Source organism: Mastigoproctus giganteus, chromosome 10 (assembly GCF_048544385.1).
Source record: "Mastigoproctus giganteus isolate SK-2022 chromosome 10, ASM4854438v1, whole genome shotgun sequence".
Taxonomy (NCBI): domain Eukaryota; kingdom Metazoa; phylum Arthropoda; class Arachnida; order Uropygi; family Thelyphonidae; genus Mastigoproctus; species Mastigoproctus giganteus.
Genome location: NC_143584.1, coordinates 149,676,919 through 149,702,250, shown reverse-complemented (window position 1 = coordinate 149,702,250; position 25,332 = coordinate 149,676,919). Strand labels below are relative to the sequence as shown.

The 25,332-nt window shown below is 36.5% G+C and overlaps 1 protein-coding gene across 1 annotated transcript in view; it reads right to left on the bottom strand.

Annotated features, from left to right (window-relative positions):
• Positions 1-5,864: 5,864 nt before the first annotated feature.
• The window catches only part of LOC150079361 (sugar transporter SWEET1-like), a 36,485-nt gene continuing 17,017 nt past the window's right edge, over positions 5,865-25,332 (bottom strand). The window contains exons 5-6 of the mRNA XM_090383040.1: positions 21,200-21,319; positions 5,865-5,963 (exon numbers count right to left, since the gene is read on the bottom strand). Coding sequence (XP_090239166.1) covers positions 5,865-5,963; positions 21,200-21,319 — 219 coding nt within the window. The remainder of the gene's footprint in view (positions 5,964-21,199; positions 21,320-25,332) is intronic.

Here is a 25,332-nt window from a genome sequence, read left to right as displayed (position 1 = left end):
GTTATTATAATACTCCCCAATGTGAATAAATGACAATCAAGGACATGTTATTTGCATGCATTTATAGATATTATTCCAGAAAGTAATAAATAAATAAATTCTCTTGTTTATACTCCGGCACAACCACAGGTCAGTGGAGCTTACAATAAATCATCGATACAAATGTTAATCGTATTTAACAGTCACGGGCTTGAACCCTAGTCCACTCAAAGAGCACGTGCTACTGCACTCACGCTCCTAACCACTTGGCTAAAGTACTAGGATATTAAAATGGCGAAAATCATTACTATTCTTAAGTGATGATGCCTTCATTGCACTAGTATTGTACTCCACTTGTACTAAGGAGAAAAAAAAAAAAAAGCTTTTCTAGAAAATCAGTTTATTTAATGTGCAATACAATACAAGACACTAATTTGGGTCTATTTATTCTTCTGACTTGCACATACCTTAATGTTTTTTCAGAGAAGACTCAAAACTTTTCTTTAAACAAAGACATCTTAATTTCAATTTTATAACATTTTAATATCCATTTGATTAACTATTATTTCTCCTTTGTCTTTCCTATTTTCTTTAACATTTGTGCTTAAGATGTTCTTCACCTCTTACATATGTCTGCAGCTCCTGAATGTTAGTTCAACTCTGTCTTACATAAGTCTTATGCTCTTACCAGAATCACAATACCTACATCCACCCTCAGTTTGCAGGACAAACTGTGGGGGTGCCTCTGTAGCCAGGTGGGCAGGAGCAGCAGTGCGTAGCACATGCTTCTTGATTAGACCGGGGTTTGAGCCCGTGACCACCAAATACAGAGGATGTAGAAAGGTCAGGGAATGATCACTGCATATTCCCAGAGCAATATGGCCTTAGTTGCTAATGCTCCTAAAAACCAAATATAACAAAATAACAAAGACAAACTGTGGTTGTACTTATGCATAAGTTGGAACTAGATGGAATTTTAATTTTATACAAATTTTGTTCAAAGATCGTTGGAAGACTATTTAAATGTTTAATTAATTATCACTTATTCCACATACTTGGATTCCATAATTAACTGAGAATTTAAAAATTCTCAGTTAATTACTTCTAATTTAGCAGAAGCAGAAACAGCTAGAAATTAAACTATTACACCATGATAAATAAATTTATCATGATTTACCTGATTCCTTATTCACAGCAAATCTAAAACAAACTACATTTCTCATGACACCATAATCTGTGAGCAATTTAACTTAGATCTTAACATACCCAACTTCACAATCTATATAATTTGTTAATATCCATATTTATTTAACCCTATAGTGATACAATCTATTCCACAGGTCTGCTATACCTCTACCCTCTTTTCTATTTATATTAAAAAAGACAACAAAAAAACACTAAAATGTTTTCTGATTTTTCTTTTTGTGTAATCTATTTCCCTTCCTATTATTTTAAAACTATTGTGATTATATGATTGTTAACGTTCTAGATGTGCTCTGCTAATTCTGATGTTTTTATGTTTCCCTTCATAATGCATTGTGTTCTGTTTTTCATGTTTCTAATCTGAATTCAGTTCCTCCTATGGTAGAATAAGTGTCAAAAAAGGTCATCACCCAATAAGTGTCAAAAAAGAGTTTGGAAGGAAGGGGGTGGTACTGAATGAGTAATATCTTCAGACAGTGACCATCTATTCAATAGCAATGCACTAGTGCATTTATACAGAAGGCAAGTGTGAGAACTGTGAGTTTCATTTGGAAACCCTACATCATTACCATGCATGGATTGTAAACTGGAAGAACTATATATAATGAAATAAATATTGCTTCTACCAACGAGAAATTTTGTAATTCTGCAATATTTATTTCATTATGACTATCTATTCCTCATGCTCAAGACCTCTTCTCTAAATAAAGAATTATATAGCCAGAAGAACCAACTGCACGTGACATGGAAAGTTAAGTTACACAATATGATTTATTAGGATAATTTTAAATTATTTTAGATTAAAATAATTTACATGCATATGGTTTATTAAAATAATATTAATAAATTATATTAACACATAACTTATCATCACTCAAGCAACTGGTTATTCTGGCCATTATGTTTATACACTGAGTGATCACTGAATTATGACCAAGCTTATGAAAACTGAATGTGACCTGTAGACCACATGAGGAATGAGAGTGCACAGTTAGTCAACCTACGTAGCATAGATAAGGTGTCAGTGGTTTTTTTTTTTTTTTTTTTTTGGTAGTTATTGGCGCATCGGCTTCTGTGGCCATAATGCACCTCCCAAGGTTTTTGCAGTACTTTGATCCAAGCCCGAGACGGGATTCGAACCTGCGACCTTTGGGTTGCTAGGCAGGCGCTTTACCCACCCGGCTAGGTGTCAGTGGTTCAGTAGGTAGTAAAATTCTGAGCGTGATGGGTAAAAGGAAGGATTTATCATTGATAAAGGATAGATTGTTAAATCTATCATTGTTAAAGTGTACCAGGACTGCAGTCAAAATGGTCAAACAAAGACCCAACAACAAAATTGGAAAGGTCAGCGAAAGGTTGATGTAAGAGGTGAGCACCGGGTCCGACGACTCATACAGGCGCAGCACACTCGCACACATGGGCTATACCAGCAGACGACTCCTATGGCATCCTCTCCTAACCAAGGTTCATTGGCGTAAAAGATTCGCCTGGTGCAAAGATCATGCAAGTTGGATGTTAGAAGACTGGAAAAAGGTGTGCTGGTTGAATGAGTCCCGTTATTTACTCCATGCCATGGATGGTCGTGTACAGATTTGGCATCAACAACATGAGGCTCTTCATCCATCATGCATGGTATGAAAAGTGCAGGCTGGTGGAGGTGGTTGTATGGTGTGGGGCATGTTTCACTGGCAGGAACTTGGACCCCTGGTGCATGTGGAACAACGTATCACTGGTCTCTGCTATCCATTTTCCATTTAAGCAACAGAACCTTCAGTGCGCCACCCAGGCAATAGCCTATCTGCACAAAAGTCTTAAACTTTTGTTTTGTTACAGTTATATTTTATGTGATTTATCATCACTACATTAGTTATCAGGCCAAAATTATTCTAGACATTTCTGTTGATTAAAGGACTCGTTATATCGGTCTTTAGCCTGTGGTCACAGAGATAAGTAAATATCCTGTGTGACCACAGTTACCGCCCCTTCCTCGTGGAGGAAGACCTCTACACGTTTGGAGGTTAAAATTATTTAACTTAACTTTATAAAATCTTAAAACTGTAGTCTCACACTGAGTCTCTTTCCAAGCATAGCACTATCTCAATAGGCCTTTCCTAGCAGGCCAATGACAAGCCACGGCACCTCCTGACACAGACCCATAACTACAGACAGCATCACTTAACAATTTTAATCGTAATCTGTTCTTCTCCGACTTAGGGCCATTGCCTTTTCATACTCGGGACAAGTATGGTCTACAGCATTATGTTCTGCTGTTACTTTTCTGCGTTTGCAATTTATACAACAAGGCGGTCTTTCCTTGTTAACACAATCTTTATAGGAATGTCCTTCAATGGAACAATATCCGCAAAACGCTTTCATTTTACAGAACTTTGCAATGTGGCCAAAAGCCATGCATCTGTAACACTGGGTCACCGTGACAATGTCGCGAACCCGACAGGCAGACCAATTCACAAACACTTTTCCTTTTCTAATCAACTGCTTATGGACAGAACCTGCTATCTGCACTATCCAGTTATTCAGTTTCTTGTTCTTTGCTTTATTCACAGATATCACGTTAAAACTTTCTTGGAATACATCTTGGTTTACACCATAATCTTTCAAGTTCTTAATCCATAATTGTTCTTTCAACTCGTCTTTATTCACATCTAGTTTCACGTCATAAATCAGAACCTTAGGATCTCGCTTATTTACCTTTTCCACACACAATTTTAGTTCTTTAAACTTTGGACAATCAATGAGCAAATCTATATCCTTTTCTGACTCTACTTCAAGGATGATCTTCTTATCCAGTACAGCTCTTAAATTTTGTACTTTAACATTCTGTAGCTCAGGTCTCACTTTTTTAATTAGATCTTTTTTAATATCTTCGCTGCATTTATGTTTACTGTTCTTGGTAGTAATAACTGCCACTCTGGGTTTTGCAACGCACTTTTCTTTTACCACAGTAGCATATTCCTTTTTGTATTGTTTTTGAATGTCATTCTTTTCAGCCCTAATGACATGTAAGTCTATCTCCAGCTTTACTATGGCCATTTCTAGATCATCCCATATTTCCATAATCTTGGTTGCTACATTGCCCGTTACCCGATGTTCTCTTTGCAATAGGAGAGCCCTTAATCTCCCTCGTGCCTCCACTATTTTATCTAATCCGGTTACCACAGGTCCTTGTTCCGAACTTTTTGTCATAGAATTTAACAGCTTCTTCATACTATTTATCATTTCTAATTTCTTTTCTGGTGTCCACATCTCCTGCTTTTTCCTTTCATGAGCTGTATCCTGAGATTCCCCAGTACTATCAGTTTTTCCCTTTACTTCTTCAAGATCTATATCTTCCACCTCTTCCTGAGTCTCAGAGTTTTCATTCTCCGAATCACTATCTGCTTCCATGGTCTCTGCTATCGTCAACTGCTCGCTGACTGTGTACACCCCACTGTTGCCCTTTTTCCAGAATGGTGATGGTGTTTTCCAAGATGACAATGCGCTGAGCCATTGGGCACTTGATGTGCAGGAATGGTTTGAGAAACACAGTTCTGACTTCCAGCATACAGATTGGCCTCTGAACTCCCCCGATCCCATAGAGCACTTGTGGGACACTATGGAAAGGCATCTGGATACACCAATCACCTCCATACCTGCATTGCTAGCCACATTACACACAGCTTAGTTGGGGGCCAGAACGCTTCCGACATCTTGTTGAATCAATGCCACGTCAGATAGCTGCTGTACTGAGGGCAAAAGGAAGACCTACGAAGTATTAGGTAGGTGGTCATAATTTAGTTATCACTCAGTGTATATTTCTCCCACAGTTTACAATGGACACTTGTGCATAGGGTTGACTTGGAGGGATTTCTGGGTGGTCTTAATGGTCATTTGTTTCACTCCACACAAAATTACTCTGGTGTGTGGTTGCTGGATGGCCAATAACCTCCTGAAGACATCAATCATTCATCAATACCCTAAACCCTTACTAACACTTACTATGTATAGACATATATAGATAGACAGACTGAATATTAATACTATAAAATAAGTTACTATTATTGTAATACCCACTAAGTAAAGTCAAAATATCACCAAGAACATGTATTCATATGATTAAGGCGCACTATAGCCTCAGCAGCTTATGCGCCATTAAACCTCCATAACACACACACACATGATTAAATGACCTGGTAAATTAATCAAATAGAAATATATTACAACTGCCAGTTTAACTCTGGTACATCAAAATATTCTGTGGAATAACTATTGATATAGATAGACAGATTGAATATTAATACTATAAATTATGTAAAGTCAAAATATCACCAAGAACATGTATTCATATGATTAAATGACCTGGTAAATTAATCATATAGAAACAACTGCCAGTTTAACTCTGGTACATCAAAATATTCTGTGGAATAACTATTGCATATTATTTGATAATATCACATTTCACATAATACTACTGATATACTTCACAGAGTAATGCCTAAATGATTTTTACATTTCATTTGTTATAAAAATAATCACAAATATCACCAACATACAATAGCACCACAATTCAAATGCCCTCAGTTGAAAGCCCATATAGTATACTGTTACTCTTCAAGATTGTCATTAGTAAATTTGTGCACAGCATCACCAGATATATAAATCTGAATGACAAATGAATATTTAGATTAAGTATGTGTCACCTCATGTATCACTTTTCTTGAAGGATAGACAGCAAACAAGGATAACTGAAATCCTGCTAACAGGGCACCAAGAAAGTTTGGTACCTAAAAGAAAAAATAAAAAAATGTCTGAAAAAGATACATTCTGTAACTTAACAGAAAACCAAAGTAAAATATTTAAACGAATTAAACTCTAAACTCTAAAGACATACCATATTGTTATCTTTCTAAACTGTTTTAACTGTTTTACAGAAATAAAAAAAAATTATACCTACAACTATCTTAATATTAAACCTCAAGTATGAATCTAAAGAACTCACTGATGCTGGAATTGTGTACATTACAAACTTGTCTTATACAGAAATGAACTAGAAAATGCTGAAAAAAACTTTTCATAAAAATGGAAATCACAGATTTAATTAAATTATTCAAAGTAGGTTAGAACAGTGTACATCTAGCATTCATATGTTGGGCAATTCTTTTGCATTTTTCTGACAGAAAAATCTTTCATGTTAATTGAACCCTGAAGTTTTTTTTTTTTTTTTTTACTTTGACTCTCATAATATTAAATGTCATATACTTATTGAGCCACTCTTTTTGCCAAATATTAGATATGCCTATTAGTATTTGATGCAGACATTTTAATTTTTAATTTGTAATTTTTCATGCCTTTTATTTAACCAAGAAAGTTACTGATATCTTGTTCACTGTATGCTGCTCCGATTTTATCCACTTAATTTCATTCTTAATGCTCCCCAAAACAGAATAAGGATTATTTTGTTATTTGGTTTTTTTTTAGGAGCATTAGCAACTAAGGCCATATTGCTCCGGTGCGGTGGTCATTCCCTGACCTTTCCGCATGTTCCGTATTTGGTGGTGACGGGCTCGAACCCCGGTCTAATCAAGAAGCGTGTGCTACGCACTGCTGCTCCTTCCCACCTGGCTACGGAGGCGCACAGAATAAGGAGTAAAGTGGAATTAATTCAATTAAGGGTTTCTGTGTTAATAACTTTTTTTAGTCGTTGTATTAGTATACAGTTTAAGCCACATACTTCAATACATCTGAGCATGTTTGAAACAGTGTCACTGCTAACTGGGTGGTGTCTGTGTGTGATCAACTCCAGTGACAGTCTCTTAGTTTGATTGTTACATTATGCATGCCAATCAAACTCGACTGGCAAGTTTAACCAACACTGGAAAACATGATGCTTCCAATATAATTTCCACTCCTAAAAACCAATGATTAAAGCAATGGAGGCAATTTCAATGTGTCAAAAAAATAGATTTTCACATCCTTTGGAAAGTGGCAATGTTAGGATAGGTACCTTACACCTAACAGGAACCACCTTGAAAAAGAACCATCAAAATTTGATATACATTTAAATAAATAATTAAAAAATTACAATCATTCTTCTTTGAGAGCCCTCATTTCTGAAATAAAGGCAGTTTTTCATTCTAAAGTTACTCTTTATTTTAACATTTAGTTTTATAAACTGGTAAAGGCATGAGTTTTATTTATTTATTTTTTTCCTATTATGGAATTATACATCTTCTTACATAAGCAAAGTGCTCACCTATCTACTTCCAAGCAGTTTAATTTCAGCCCATGTCAGCCCTACAGAACACACATTTTAATACAATTAATTACAGATCAAAAAAACAAAACGAGCAATTGAAAACTGAGTGCTGCCAATAATTTACTTGCTCCCATGAGGCTACAATTCTTATGAATTTGCTGATATCAAATTGCTTTAAAAATTACAATAAATGTAGGACACATTTTAATTTTCAAGAAGTTTGTGACAATAGCAAATTCATAAGAATTATGAACAAGTAAAGCTATTGGCACTTCTCTACTTTGATTTTGAAATATAGCTCATTCTGCTATAACTGCATTTTCCGAAAATGGACTGTAGTAGAAATGAACACCATAGCAAACACATTTTCATACAGCAGTCAGGAACAGGTTCCATAAAAGTTATAAATTGTGAATACATACCCCATTTTTTCCATACATATTGCGCTATGATTAGTAAATAACATATCAAAACTCAAAGGTCATTAAATAAAAATTTATTGAAATAAAACATATGAGCAATATTGTTTCATTTTAGATGGCTAATTTTTCAGTCATAGGAAGGGGAGCAATCTTCTTATATTGAGCTGGATTTTTTAAAGAAAAAACGTATTTTGGTTGTCCAGCTTGTTTCCCCCACCTCTAAAATAAATCTGTAACCACACATAAGATCATCCAATTTTTTTTTAATGTGCAGGCCATAAAATTTATAAATTGTGAATACTTACCCCATTTTTTTCAATACATATTGCACTATGATTAGTAAATAATATATCAAAACACAAAGGCCATTAAATAAAAATTTATTGAAATAAAACATATATGAGCAATATTGTTTCATTTTAGATGGTTAATTTTTCAGTCATAGGAAGGGGAGGAATCTTCTTATATTGGGCTGGTTTTTTTAAAGAAAAAATGTATTTTGGTTGTCCAGCTTTCTTTCTTCCCCTCCCCCACTTCTAAAATAAATCTGTAACCACTCATAAGATCATCCAATTTTTTTTGAATGTGTAGCTCATTTCAATGTATGGCCCATGTTTTTTTTTCAATGTCAGAAATCATTTTCATTAAAACTTTAAAACTTCCATTTTTATTTCAGTATTTAATGCTTGCTGTTTTTTTTGTTTTTTTTGCAATCATTATTTACAATAAGGGTAGTAAAAATATAATATACATAGGAACTGTATATAAATTTTTGCACACCAATATATAGCAAATCAAAATATGTAATATATACTCACAGACAACCATAAACTGAAATGACAGTAGTCAGAAAGAGTATAAAATGGTGGTGCATGGATTTTTTGTGGATGGTAGACAAGGTATCAAATAAATATGTATGTAACTTGAGGTGTACAATAAGATGATGCATTATAGCAGGATGAGCTGTACTGAATACAGCAATTTTATTATTGCTTTTATAAATTGATTAATTGAATAAGACAATTATTTCATTTTCACAATTGTAATAAAATCTGAATCTTGTTGGTTTTAGGGGTGTTATTCTTTATCACAAATGAGAATTCCTTCAGCCAATAAGATTCATACCATAACAGTACTGCAGATAGTTTAGTGTTTGTAATACAGACTATTACAGACACTAAATTAGTGGACATTTGACCAGACATTAGAAAAGATGGTCCCACATGAACTAGTTATTGTTGGTGACTCTATTGTCAGGGAGATGGGGAATATACTATGCAAAAAGGATAGGTGGAGCAGAACCAGGGTATGTCTGCCAGGGGCAAAAGTTGATGATGTTGTAGAGCAGATATCATCTTTTAAGGGCACAAAAGGTGATATTGTTATACACGTCGGAACTAATGACATTAAGAGTAAGAGATCTGCAGATTTACTCAACAAGTACAGGTCAATGTTGAAAACAAGTCGCAAGTTAGGGTTAAATGTGAAAGTGTCTGCAATTCTGCCCAGGCACGATAAAAGAGAGTATATGATGAGAAACTTCTGCGATCAATTTGGCCCTGGAGAGATTGTGCAAGGGTCAAGGGGTAGAATTTTTTTCAGCCTGGTCTGTGCTTGTTGACAGGAAAGGCTACTTCTACAGGGATGGGGTACACTTAAATAGAAAGGGTGCAAGAATATTTGCTGCTATTGAGGCAGTGTTAGGTACATCGGAAAACTGCTAGCTTGAGGGGGGGGGGAAATATACAGACTAAAAGGTTAACAGTGGCCACAGGCAGAGGCAAAAGTGATTCTTGAACTGCTTCTATTAGAGCAGCAGCCTGGAAAGCAAGGCAATGGAGATTATCAGGACTGCTGGGAGTCATAGTGGAACAAGTAAATACATGGGCTGTGTTAGGGTAACTAAGAGTAGAAACAGGTGCATGTATACTTGCATGTACACCAACGCTAGGAGTATAGTTAATAAATTTGATGAGCTTGAAGTGCTAGTCAAGACATCAAAGGCAGATATTGTTGGGATATCAGAGATGTGGTGTCACACAGACATAAGCAGTGCAGAATTGGAATTTGGGGAGTACAATGTGTACAGAAAGGATAGATAGGACAGGAAGGGAGGAGGGGTTGATATTAATTAAGAAACACATAAAATCTAAGGAAGTACATCCAATTCATGTTGGTGGACAATGCAATGTTGAGTCTGTTTGGTGTGACATAAGCACTGCGAAAGGAAAAATTGGAGCAGGTGTGTGTTATAGGCCTAATGAATCTAATGAGTATGAGCAATTGTGCAGAGAAATAGAGTGGGTCAGTAAATCAGAATGTCTTCTAATGGGAGATTTTAATTTTCCAGATATTGACTGGAACTTGTGGGTTGGTCACTTGCAAACTAGCAAGACTTTTGTGGATTTATTGGATGACTGTTTTCTACAGCAACATGTTCAAGAGGCAACCAGAGGGAGTAATAATACTCTTGATCTGATTATCAGTGATTATTCATGCATTAAGAATTTGCAGATAAAGGAACCACTGGGTGACAGTGATCACAATGTACTGATGTGGGAATTACTTAAAGATGTAACTACCATCAAGGCTAAAGGGAAGGGCTTTTGCTTTCGTAAAGGTGACTAAAGGGGTCTCAGACAGTTTTTAAATTCTGTACAATGGGATCAACTGATGATGTTGCCAATGCCGAATTCTAAATGGGAAGCCTTCAGGGACTTAATTTTGGAGGTTACTAGTCTTTTCATTCCAACTAAGAAATACTGTTCAAGGTTTAGGCATAAATGGATGTTAGATGAATTAATGAGGCTCGGGGCAGAGAAGGAAAATGTATGGGATGCATATAAAGTCAGGTGACACAGAAGCCTATGGCAGATATAAGCTAGTCTGTAATCAAGTCACAAAGGAGGTTAGGCAGATTACGAGAAATCTTTGGCAAAGAAAAACAGCAAAGAGTTCTTTACTTATGTAAACTCTAGAAGGAAAGGGATGAATCAGATTGGACCACTTAACATAGATGGGTTGACTATTAATGATCATGCTTGGTAGCTGATAAACTGAATGATTATTTTGCATCTATATTCACACGAGGAGTTATACAATGAGGGGAGTGCCAAAAGTTTATCAAACTCTAACAGGGAGCTAAGTGATTTTGTAATAACCGAGAGCAAAGTGAAGGAGGAATTGTTGAAGTTAAACATAAGGAAGGCACTTGGGGTGGATGGGATTTATCCAGTTATATTAAAGGAGGCAGCAAAGGAAGTAGGCAAACTCTTAGCCATAATTATGAGAGCTTCTTTGGACTCAGGGGAGGTCCTCATGGCTGGAGGTGTGCAAATGTATCACCAATTCACAAAGGCAGTTCAAAATGTGACACAATAAACTACAGACCTGTTAGTTTAACTTGTGTTCCGGGGAAAATAATGGAATCACTGGTTAAAGAAGCATTGCAGGGTCATCTAGACAAGACTGCAGTAATAGTTAAGATGCAGCGTGGGTTTGTTAAAGGAAGGTCTTGTCTGACCAATTTGATTTGATTGGATACTATGAAGTTGTCACAAAGGAACAGAATGCCAAAAATAAATTTGATATCATATACTTGGATTTCACGAAAGCTTCTGATACTGTTGCACATGGAAGACTGCTGTACAAATTGGAGAGGTATGGCATTAAGGGTAAGTTGCTACAATGGATAAAGGGATGGTTGAGTGGGAGACGACAGAGAGTGATAATCAATGGACACTGCTCTTTGTGGACAAATGTTATTAGTGGAGTTCCCCAGAGTTCAGTGTTAGTCCCATTGTTGTTTTGTATATTTATCAATGCTATTGATGAAGGTATATCAGGCTTAATGTCCAAGTTTGCCGATTATACAAATGTTGGCAGGGCTGTTAATGACAGTATGCTACTCCAACTGGATCTAGATAAGTTGGGCAAATGGGCTGAGAAGTGGCAACTGAAGTTTAACATTGACAAATGCAAAGTACTCCATATGGGTAGCAATAACCAAAGAGAAACATATCAACTGTGTGGTACTACACTCAGAGAAATGGAAAGTGAAAAATACCCGAGGGTAATTGTGCAGTCAAATATGAAGTTTCCTGAGCAGTGTAGATGGACTGCCAGGGCAGGTCATGGAGTCTTGTCAATGATATATAGGAATTTTGCTAGCAAGAACAGGGAGGAGATTATCCCGTTCTACAAGGCAATGGTCACTCTAGGTGTGGCCTGACCTAGAGTACACAGTACTCTAGGTCAGGCCACACCTAGAGTACTGTGTACAGGTCTGGAGACCTCATTTAAGAAGGATGTACAGTTGCTAGAACAAGTACAAAGAAGGGCAACAAGATTGGTGAGGGGAACAAAGGGGTGCTCTTACCAAGAAAGGCTTAAGTTCTGCCAATTGCAGTGCCTGCAGAGTAGGCACCTGCAAGGTGATCTGATTGAGGTGTATAAGGCCTTGAATGGGATGAGCAAGCTGAATGCTGATGGGATTCTTCCTCTTGCTCAGATTAAGAACCTGAGGGGGCATAGATTCAAATTGAGGTAGGTTGTAGAGTGGAAGTGGGAAGGACAGTTATAGAGTGGAAGTGCAGAAATTTGCCTTTAGCCAGCGGGTAGTTGATTGGTGGAACAGACTTCAATCTTTTGTTTTGGAAGTTGATAGCCTAAATAAATTTAAGGCTGAGGTGGACAGGCATTTGGAACGAATGGAGGGGTGTAAAGGGAGGGGTTTTTTTTGGCTGATGCTGCATAAGCTTGCTTTCTTGCATTGTATGCCTCTAACTAATGCTAAGATACTAATTTTAAAATATTCATCTGTGAAGAAGAAAAAACTTGGAATAATACCGAAAAAAAAAAAAAAATACTAGCTGCCATGTGGTGCAACAATGGTAACTGGAAAAGATTTCACAAAAACAAAATGACTCAAATGCTACTTTTTAAAAGTGGCATGGCACGAAAACAGCATTGTACCTGAAAAGTATATTGTCTCTCTTCTTTAAATTTTGAAGGTTTTAATGTGAAGGGTACAAAAAATCTTGATACCACAGCAAATGTTTTTTTTTTGTGATGTATGCTAAAAGGATTATGAACATGAATCATTAACACTCATCTTCCTTTAAAATGTATGACAATGTTAATTGAATCCATGTCATTGAAACTCACAGTGGATGGTCCTACTCTCCTCTGGCTAGCAGTTTCCTTGAACTCTTAAGCATAGTTACCTACTTTTTACCTTTGAAAACCTAGAGATCAGGGTAACTGTGGGCAGTAGGAAAACAGGAAATTTTTTAGAAAAGGCAGGAGCTTTTTTTTAAAGGATTGTTTACCATTAAAGTATGATCTAGTTGTCCCTATAAGATCACCTTAGAAGAGGAGGACCACAAAACTGAGCACCAGACATCTTTCTTGGGAGGGAAAGGAGAAAGAGACCTGAAGGGTATCAATAAAATAAACAAGAACCAGGAAATACATATACACAAAAGTCATTCAAATGAATCTGACATAAGATTATCATCTTTTTTGCATACTATGCATTTTCATACTATTTTACTTTTTTGCATACTATGCAGATAGTGCCATGTGGGCACCATATTGGCAACAGACTTCAATCAGTATTTGGAAAGAATCAATTTTAAAGGTGGCGCCACCCTTTCAGTCATGCACCAAGGCAGAGATTATCTGTAATCTGATTTCTGAATACAAAAGGTTTGGTATAAGATTTTTCTGGCACATTAGCAACAACAGCTATTATGTGCCAAGACAAGGTAAAAATAGATTCTGGTAACTTTAAAAAAGTTATGTGGTCAAAAAGTTAAGAATGCATATATGTATAAAAGGCAGTATATATTCTAAAAATATATGCTTTATTTTATATACAGCCAGGCCTCACATAATGCGAGTTCGATTAACGTGTTTTTCAGTTACCGCTGTTTGAAAAAATTATACCACTTTTCACTTTTCCAGTTAACGCGATCTTTTTTTTTTTTTTTATGCAATAATGGAAAAAGATTTGAATTGCACGTTAAGCTTACTGCACTTCAGACGGGCAATAAACAAACATTTGCCTGCTGCCCACCTTGTTATGTTCCATCAACCATTGGAAGAAGAGGTATTATTTGTTTGTTTATTTTTGTTGTTGTTATTTGGTTTTTAGGAGCATTAGCAACTAAGGCCATATTGCTCCGGGGATATGCGGTGGTCATTCCCTGACCTTTTCGCATCCTCCGTATTTTGGTGGCTCGAACCCCGGTCTAATCGAGAAGCATGTGCTACGCACTGCTGCTCCTGCCCACCTGGCTACGGAGGCGCCCCTATTATTTGTTTGTCTTCCGCTAATAAAGTCAATGCAGACTTGCATTTAAAAATTCAAATTTTTAAAAGAACTAGATGAAATCTTTCCTCAAAAGGTTTGAGGTTCTCTGCAATATTTATTTTGCAAGGGCCCAGAGAAGATTGTTGTCGGCTATCGGAAATTGATTGATGAAAAGAGAAAGTCAACACTGTTCAAATATTTCCGCAACAGTGTATTTTATGTCAGAGGTTCCCAAACTTTCTCGGTTCACGGTGCCCTTAGTGTCTCAGTAATTTTTTCACGGCGCACCCAGACCAAAAGAAATACCTAACAGTTCCATTTATTAAGTAGTTAGGTCCAAACAACTTAATAAGAAATGTTGAAACTGTGAACTACCTCGAGCTAGTAGTTCGCGCGGTGTCTGACAGATGTCAAGTATCACTGTGTTTCCCTCAGAAATTTAAAATATTCCGTGGCGCACAGTTTGGGAACTGCTGTTTTATGCAATAAACATTTAATTCCATAATTATTTTCATTATCTTTTACATTGTATACAGTTAAAAAAGTTATTTAAAAAGGTATTTTTAAAATTCTTTATGGACATTCCAGAAAGTCAAGGACCAATTATAATTTTTCCTATTGATTATTATATTTGATTAACGCATTTCCATTTTGCGCGATGCGCTCAAGGGATGAATTAATCGAGGCCAGCCTGTATATGTATATAAATTAATAAGTTGTAAAAAAGTAAAAACAGCTGAAACCTTGTCATAGTCAGATAAAATCTGACTGAGTGTATACTGCTCAGTCAGATGGTTAAAAGCAGTAAAACGAGTACTGCTAAAATCTGGACAGTCAGTTAAAATGTGTCTAATAGATAAAACCATGTAAGAATACAAAAGGAATAAAACTGAAAGTATTGAGGAAGTCTTCCACTACCACTGTGACACTAGAGGTCACAGTGGCAGTGGAATGGTTTCCTGCAAGGAAACCATTGCACTACTATTGAAGAAATTGATGTGGAATGCAAGATTAGTGTTAGTTCGGTCCATACTGTTAGAGAGGAGCTATACTTTCAAGAAGTCTATACTTAGATGGATACCTTGGCATTTAACAACAGAACTGAAGAAATAGAGTTACTAAGTGTTTTACACTTCTTGGACAGCATGGATGCAAAGGAGACACCTTCTCAGAACACATAGTGACTAGAGATGAATCTTGGTGAAGTATTATACACCAGAAAGTAAACATACAAGTTCAGAGTGGGGCCCATACAGGCTCACCTTGACCAAAGAAACCCCTAGCCAAGTATAAGCCAGGAATATGTATTCTGAAATCAGAAAGGAGTGATTCTGGAATGTTAATCTGGTGAGATACAAGAGTGATGAGTGACAAACACTGATGTACTTTGAAGCAATGCAGTAGTCTGCTCCCTTAGGTATATGCCTGTAGCATGATGATGCTTGTCCTTACACAGCCTACTGCTACAGCGAATCAAATAGAGAATTTGACGTATTACCCCATCTTCACTATTCACCAGACTTGGCTCAATGTGATTATCATCTTTTTTGGCCACTAAAAGATGTAATGTACTAAAAGAATGCCACTTTCTGCTGGAGAATTCAAGACGGCAGTGTATTCAGCAGCAAACACAAAACTACTCTTGGGGAATTCAAGCATTAGTAGTGTTGGAGGAAGTGCATCAAATGTAACAGGGAAATGTGTTGAACAATAATACTAACAAGCAGAGTTTTCTTGTTGTTTACAAAACTTTTAACTTTGTCATTTTCATTTGACATTTGGAAAAAATCTTTTGAAGTAATAGAAAACTGAATCTCATGAAATGTACATTTGGGCAGCATGATGTAGATTACTAAAATAATTACCTACTAATGTGAATGAGGCAGAGAGTTTGGGAAGTTCGAAGTAAAATTGGATGGTCCTTTTTTTTGGCAATGGAGAAAGTATATGATTGGGGATTTTTATTCTTATGTATTTATTTTTAATTTTTTTGGCAGATGCCAAAAAAAATTAAAACCTTTTCCTTACATCATGTATCCATTCTAACAGTGAACAGTCCACAAGCCTGATCAAATTAAACAATGCACAGATGGTCCACACTTATTATCATTAAAACTTGAAACTGAGTTTCCACCCATGGCATATAAATATTTACCAAAATTAGTCCTTTTTATAAGAGGACTTCAAGAAAGACAGAATGATTTTAATAAAATAACCTAAACTCATGAGGTCAGAGTGTTCCTTTCCAAAGTATATTTCTCATGAATGAACAAAATCTTATTCCAGTATCCTTAGGCAACTCCTTAAAATTGCCTTAAATGGTATGATAGCTGATTCTCTAGTCTCAGAACAGTGTTAATGGAATTCCTTTTTCATAATTTGAAACAAGGGTAGGGCTGTATGGCAGGTGGGGAACATCTCCTGCAATGTGATCAAGATTTAAAATTGGCAATGCCTTGATGAAACATTCATTCACCATTCAAGCAGTGCATTTATATACTTCTTTTGAAATGCACCACTTGTTTGATATTTGTGGAGCAATCAGGAATGGGACATGACATTGCCAAGGGGAATGTCTTTGTGTGCGCACAATGTAAGGAGTGCGAGGAAATCAGGCGCCAACTCTGCATTGTTATGGGCTTATATGAGAGCTTGAAGGACAGGGTGGATGCCCTCGAAGGATTTAAATTGAGGGGCCCATCAAGCTCTCAGATGTCCACATCAATGCCAGAGCATTCATTTGAACATAACGCAACACAGCAACCCCCAAAGCAGAATTCATTTGAACATAACGCGGCAACCCCCAAAGCAGAATGCGCCGGTCCCAACGGAACTAGTTCTTGTAGGTGACTCTATTGTCAGGGAAACGGGGAACATATTGTGCAAAAAGGATAGATGGAGCAGCACCAGAGTATGTCTGCCAGGGGCAAAGGTTGATGACATTGAAGGGCAGATATCATCCTTTAAGGGCACAAAGGGTGATATTGTTGTACACGTTGGCACTAATGATATTAAGAGTAGAAGACCGGCAGAATTCCTTAACAAGTACAAGACAATGCTGAAAAAAAGCTGTGAGTTAGGGTTGAATTTGAAAGTGTCTGAAATTCTGCCCAGACAGGATAGGAGGGAGTACATGATGAGAGCCTTGTCAATCAATTCTGCCCTGGAGAGATTGTGCAAGACTCAAGAGGTAGAATTTTTCTCAGCCTGGTCTCTGCTTGTTAACAGGAGAGACTGCTTCTACAGGGATGGGATGCACTTAGATAGAAAGGGTGCAAGAATATTTGTGGATGCTATCGAGGCAGAGTTAGGTGACTGGAAAACTGCTAGCTTGGGGGGGGATACACGGCCTAATAGATTAACAGTAGCCGCTGGCAGAGGTAAAAGTGATTTTAGCACTACTTCTATTGAAATGCAATTGAGCAGCAGCCTGGAAAGCAAGGCAATGGGAATTTCCAGGACTGCAGGGAGTCATAGTGGAACAAGTAAATACATGGGCTGTGTTAGGGTAACTAAGAGTAGAAACAGGTGCATGTATACTTGCATGTACACCAATGCTAGGAGTATAGTTAATAAATTCGATGAGCTTGAAGTGCTAGTCAAGACATCAAAGGCAGATATTGTTGGGGTATCAGAGACATGGTGTCACACAGACATATGCAGTGCAGAACTAGAATTTGGGGAGTACAATGTGTACAGAAAGGATAGACAGGACAGGAAGGGAGGAGGGGTTGATATTAATTAAGAAACACATAAAATCTAAGGAAGTACATCCAATTCATGTTGGTGGACAATGCAATGTTGAGTCTGTTTGGTGTGACATAAGCACTGGGAAAGGAAAAATTAGAGCAGGTGTGTGTTATAGGCCTAATGAATCTAATGAGTATAATGAGCAATTGTGCAGAGAAATAGAGCGGACCATTAATTAGAGTGTCTTATAATGGGGGATTTTAATTTCCCGGATATGGACTGGAATTTGTGGGTTGGTCACTCACACACTAGCAAGGCTTTTGTGGATTTATTGGATGATTGTTTTCTACAGCAGCATGTTCAGGAGGCAACTAGAGGGAGTAATACTCTTGATTTGTTTATCAGTAGTGATTCTTCATGCATTAAGAATCTGCTGATAAAGGAACCACTAGGTGGCAGTGATCACAGTGTGCTGAAGTGGGATTTACTCAAAGAGGTAACTACCATCAAGGGTAAAGGGAAGGGTTTTTGCTTTCGTAAAGGTGACTACGGTGGTCTGAAACAGCATTTAAATTCTATACGGTGGAACCAACTGATGATGTTACCAACAGCAAATTCAAAATGGGAAGTAGTCAAAGAATTAATCTAATCTTGGAAGCTACTAGACTTTTCATACCAAAAAAGAAATACTGTTCAAGATTTAGGCCTAAATGGATGTCAGATGAACTAATTAGACATGTGACAGAGAAGAAAAATGCATGAGATACATACAAATTAACATGTGACACAGAAGCCTTTGATAGATATAAGATGGTCTGTAACCAAGTTACAAAGGAGGTTAGGCAGGCGAAGGCAGATTACGAGATATCTTTGGCAAAGAATGCAAAGAAAAACATCAAAGAGTTCTTTACTTATGTAAGATCTAGAAGGAAGGGGATGAATCAGATTGGTCCATTTGATATCGATAGTTCAACTGTTGATGATCCTGCTCAGGTAGCCAACAAACTAAATGAATATTTTGCATCGACATTCACGCATAAGGAGTTATTCAGGGAGGGGAATGCCAGAGGTGTATTCAACTCTGGCAGTAAGCTAAATAATCTTGTAGTAACTGAGAGTAAAGTGGAGAAATTGTTGAAAATAAACACAAGAAAGGCACCTGGGGTGAATGGAATCTATCCAGTTATATTAAAGGAGGTGGCAAAGGAAGTGAGCAAACCCTTAGCCTTAATTATGAGAGCTTCCCTGGCTCAGGGGAGGTACCCATGGAGATGTGCAAATGTGTCCCCAATCCACAAAGGGGGAGACAGGTAATTACAGACCTGTTAGTTTAACTTCTGTTCCAGGGAAATTAATGGAGGCACTTGTTAAAGAAGCATTGCAGGATCACTAGACAAGACTTCAGTTATAGCTCAGACACAGCATGGGTTTGTTAAGGGGAAGTCTTGTCTGACTAATTTGATTGGATACTATGATGTAGTCACAAACGAATAACTGGATGCAAAGAATAACTTTGATATCATATATTTGGATCTTAGAAAAGCCTTTGATACTGTTGCATATGGAAGACTGTAGCACAAGTTGGAGCAGTGTGGCATTCGAGGCAAATTGCTGCTATGGATAAAGGGATGGTTGAGTGGGAGAAGACAGAGTGGTAATCAACAGACACTGCTCTTCATGGGCTAATGTTATTAGTGGAGTCTCTCAGGGTTCAGTGTTGGGTCCATTGTTGCTTTCTGTATTTATAAATGATATTGATGATGGTATATCAGGCTTAATGTCCATGTTTGCAGATGATATGAAGGTTGGCAGGGTTGTTAATGACACTAATGACAGTACACTGCTGCAACAGGATCTAGAAAAGTTGAGCAGATGGGCTGAGAAGTGGCAAATGAAGTTTAACATTGACAAATGTAAAGTACTACATATGGGAAGCAGTAATCCCAGAGTACTACAGATCCGGCCACGCACCAAGCCATCTCAATAGCACTGCCTGCACCCTATTCTCCAGGGCTTGGAGCCATTCCAGCACTGATACAATTAGGCATAACGAGATCTCCCGTGTGAAGGCGGACCTAACCAAATGTGGTTATCCATCCCATGTGCTAAACAGATGCCTATTACAGGCAGAAGAACTCACATCCAACCCAAGACCACCGAACCAAGTCGGTATATCATCCGCCTACATTCCCTATTATCCAGGCGTGTCAGGACGGATCTCGAAGGTCCTTAGAAATTACAACATCAAATGTGTGCAATTACCCTGCAGGAACCTACGTTCACTTGTCTCCAGCGTGAAGACCCCTGTCACACCTGTCTTACGCAGCAATGTAGCATATCGCATCACCTGTAGAGACTGTAACAGTTGCTACATAGGAGAAACATCAAGGCGTCTCCAAGATCGCCTTATGGAACACGACAGAGCAATCCGGCTTGCCGAAACTGACCAGTCCGCGGTCGCGGAACATTTTTGGGCCACCAACCACGATCTTGACCCCAAACGCGACTTTGAAATAGTAGACCACTCACGACACTTTCGCCACCGCCTATGGCTAGAGTCACTCAACATAGTAAACAATCCAAAGGCATTAAATCGCCAGAAAGGCATACGTCTACATCCCATCCTAGAGACAACCGTTTTAATGCTAGATGATCAGTGGAGTAGAAAGCAGCGCACGTTCGTGCAACAACAATGACGCATGATTAACGTGCCTCACTCAGCTCATTGCACTTATCCGTTGTATTTTTGTATTTAAATGTCAGTTGATGAAGAGACACGCGTCTCGAAAGCTACTGTTAGTATATATTTGTATTCTTACATTAAACTGGATTTATAACTTATATGTGTATGTTATTATAAACCATGGACCCCAGTACACCAGGCCCATTCGTTACTATTCGAAAATACTGAATAAAATAAAACTGATTTTATTAAGCTTAAATTGTATTTTTTCATTTCACATGACATTATTCACAGATACACCTTTGGCTCCATGGAGGTGGAGTGGGGAAAGAAGAAGCCTGAACTGGTTGCTTAAGAAGCATCAAAACATTACAGTACAATTACACAACATAATGGCTTTATATAATTATTTGGCTTCTAGAGCCCCTTAATTGCAGCCCATTGCATGAAGGAGCCCCACTGCTCCTTCATGCAATGGGCTGCAATTAACAATGACAAGTTTTCAAAAGTGACTTTTTCTATAAAAAAACTAATGTAATTCTTTCTTCATATTATTTTTTGAATAGTCTTCAAGTTATTTTTTGATTTGATATGAGCTATTTATGCAATAAGTTATAATGAACAAAGACATTTCTGTTAATAGTAGTAGATACCTGTATAAAAGAATCATGTACCAACACACCGTACATAACCCACAGTGATGACATTATAAAGGAAAACAGAATAAGTGGAAAGGGAAGATTTTCTACACTTTTCAATTTAAAGACATCAGCCTGAAAAAAATAATAAAATGAGTTAATATAAGGTGAACAATAACTTACCAGAATAATCAAATAATCACAAGGATTACATCACAAGAAATAAAATTAATGAATAAAGATAGACATTTACAGAGACAAAACACTAAAATCTATTAGATGAAAATTGAACAATAACCAAGTTTCATCTGTTAACGTTTTTTCCATATGTTTCATTCCAGGCTGCATGATGCTAAATTATTATTTAATTTAATAGCCTAGCTAGTATGCTTAGTATTCTATACACCAAAAACAGTAAACATATAATTTTAAATATCTATTAGAATCACACCAGTGTAAATTTTAGTATTCCTCCAATATGATATTCATTTTCAATCTCCATCATTAATTATTTTTTAATTGGAAAAGTTTAGCCATAAAAAATCTTTACAGTGCTATATATGTCAAAAAACACCTGATGGTATGGTAAATTTCCACAGTTTCAGTTTACCTTTTTTTTTTTTTTTTTTTTTTTTTTTCACCATATTTTTATAGGCTGGGATTTTTTTTATTTTTCATAACAAGATTCCACCTCAGTGTCATTGAAAAGACTACCAGGTGGCGTCCCCCCCCCCAACCTGTGATGCTGAGCTGTATACCTGGCAAATACCTTGTGAATCTCACTGATTCAATAAAAACTTTTAACTTCATTTTCTGTATATTAACAAAATCAATTTTAAAGAATGTGCTTGTGATTTAGTTTTAGCTTGTTTTGTTGCTATGCATTTTGTACTCATCATTCTTACTTTTGTGATGTTCCCTTTTTATAGTGAGTGTGCCCTCCTTGCCTTGATGGCTGTTGAGGCAAAACCAATTGGTTTAATATAAACCATTTCTAGCCTTTTTTTCCCCAAAAAATTGATTGATGAATAAAGGCACCACCCATCATTATGGTTTCCTGTGTATATGCTATATAGTTAATTTCACATTCGCAATCGTCAAGGAAACATTCATCAGTAAATTTCAATGTTAAAATTCTGAATCAGTTTTGTACAATAAGCTGAAACAAAAAGACAATAATATTTGTATGGTGCAATGATGAAGATATAAAAAAAAGGCTAAAATTAGTAAAAAAAAACCTTCATTGATATTATAAAATGTAACAATACTTGAGTTTCTAAATAAAATCTTTGTTGCTGCATAATTACACTTATAGTTTTTGCTACTTCAAACAGAAAAAAAACAAACTTTTTTTTTATAACGTAAAATATTTATGGATGGCAACAAGTCATCTCTGTACTTGGCAACACACCAGGAAGTGAAGCAAGCTCAACAGATAGAAACTTGCAAAATCTGTCTGTGGTATTAAATACGAATGGAATGGGTTAGGGTTGGAAAACCAAAAGAAACTTATTAATAATGAAATTCAATTTCTGTAGACTAATTTTCAAGATATACATCTGAATGAAGGTTGTCCTGAAAAGTGGCGCCTTCATAGCTAGGTGTGAAGGAGCAGCAGTGCGTAGCACACGCTTCTTGATTAGACCGGGGTTCGAGCCCATCATTACCAAATACAGAGGATGCGGAAAGGTCAGGGAATGACAACCGCATATCCCCGGAGCAATATGGCCTTAGTTGCTAATGCTCCTAAAAAAAAAAACCAAACCAAACCAAATCCTGAAAAGTGAATGTAGAAGTTATAAATTAAGAAAAATAAGTTAGTTCAGTGAGTTTTGAAATGAACTACAAATGGATACTGGTTAGCTTATACACATGTTCTAACTGGTTTAAAAGGAAGAGATAGTACTAGCAGATGCCAATTTAGAAAAAAACAGTGCCCATAGAAATATTAGCATTAGAACTAAAATTACAAAAAAGCAATAAAGCAAAGCCTATTTAGTATCAAATAGCAAAAAAAAAAAAGAGTAAATAAAAATAAATAAATAAATAAATAAATAAAAATGAAATCAAATGTTTCTGTAGTTTTTTATTTTATCTACTTCTCTCAAATGCACCTCTAAATATACATAAGCTCTATGACTTTATAAGAGATGGTGATAACTTGCTCCAACAATTGATTAATCTTCGAAAAAAAATAATAAAAAAAGGCAATTTTTTTTATATATGTTCCCTTATTTGCCTCATCCTAAAAAGAGAAAATATGCCCCATCCATCATTAAGTCTACTAATTCTTTCAGAGTCTGTGTTAGTTGAAAAGGAAAGCAGGAGGGACTAAATACCTGTGTGACAGGGAGTGAAATTAATTCACAAAAGAGTTACTTAACTTTGTCTTGTGAATAGAATTAAAGATCTTTTGGAAACAACATTATGGTATAACAGGATTCAGATTTGTACCAAGTTTAAGTGCTGGTAGATAAACATAATCAGGAATGAAAGAGAAAGATTGTTTTTGGGACACAAAAGAAAAGATATCTGTGATATGTGAGAAGATGCAAAATTAATCACCATTTGGCTTGAGAACGAGAGTAGCCTTGTGCAGGTGAAGTTTTTTACTTCTCCTGGAATAGAGAAGTTTTTTTCTGTTTTATTAGCTTAAATTGGCATATTAACTTATTTTCTAGAGTAGCTTTATATTCCTAGTTACGATACTTAGTTTAAAGTTTAACTTAGATAGATATTTTGTAGGTATTACTTAGTATTGGTAAGGGTATCAAATCCATGTGTTATAAGGTGCAGCTCTGCTGAACGAGAAGTTTTTTAGCCATATTTAGCCGCTTTATTGACCAATTGTTATATCAAATTATTTTCTATAAGTAGCTTATAGACTTAGCCAGGATCCTTAGACTATTCTGAATTGAGACAGAGAGAAAAATGAGAAATTATGATTAATCCAACTAAAAAAAATATATTCTTGTTTAAAAATCCAAGCATTACCAAAGATGAGGAAATATTGAAACAAATTATTTTTTGGGGGACAGCAGGATGAACCTGATTAAGCTGTTCCCCAACTATTGTAAAATGATCTCGAAATTCTTTAGGTGATATATTACTGTACCTACAAAATTAAAAATAGTTTAAAGTTACTACAATGCTTTTATGCTGATTTATTTAATGTTTGGTTAATTACAGCATTCAAAACAAATTAAAAATTTTTTTTTGTATGAGAAAAATTTTCAGCCTTCTCTGGATTAAATGAAAGATTGAACATAGCAAAAGAGAGAATCTTCTCTTTTATTATTTGATTATACAAAGCATATTACACAGAATCAGAAAGGACCTAGATTTTTGCATTATTCCATGATATATATGTCTGAGATTATAAAATGAGAGTGTATAATTAGGCAGTATAACTGTATAATTATTATAATTGTATACTGTCCGATCAAAACATGACCACTTGCCTAATAGTGAGTATGTCCACCTCTTGTATAAGTACCACAGCCACACAGCAAGAAAGAGCTCTATAAGACCTCTGAATGTTGCAGGAGGTGTGTGGTACCATGTCACCAGATTTGCAACAGTCCATGGTCAGCCATTCTACCATTTTGCTGTGTATCAGTTTGCACAAAGAGGGACAGCCTACATTCAAGCTGACCATCGATGAGGTGTGGGTGCCCACCATTGGCCCAGTGATTGCTGCTCTGACCACCATCGATTCACTCTTGAAACACCTTAACTACAGCACTCCATGAAACAGCCTACAATATTTGCAGTTTCTGTAATACTGCTACCTGCCAACTTTCCCTTTTTCAAAGTCCATCAGATCACATCCCTTGTCAATGTCAGTCAAGTACATCATATGGACTACATGTCACACACCTACAATATCACATTTGCTGGTTCTCACTGACATATGTGCCACCAGGCAGAGAGGAACAATTGATTACTAAAACACGGGGGTGGTTTGACTGGACAGTGTAAATGTGTTGGCTGTGCCAAAGATAAAGGTGTGTGTGTAGTTGTTTCAAATAAAAAGGTATACAGACTATTTTTTGGTGATATGCCACAGCCAGAAAAGACTTGGCTAAGAACTCTGATATTCCAGTAAGATCATAATAAAAGTAAAAATTTGTAACATATCATAATGG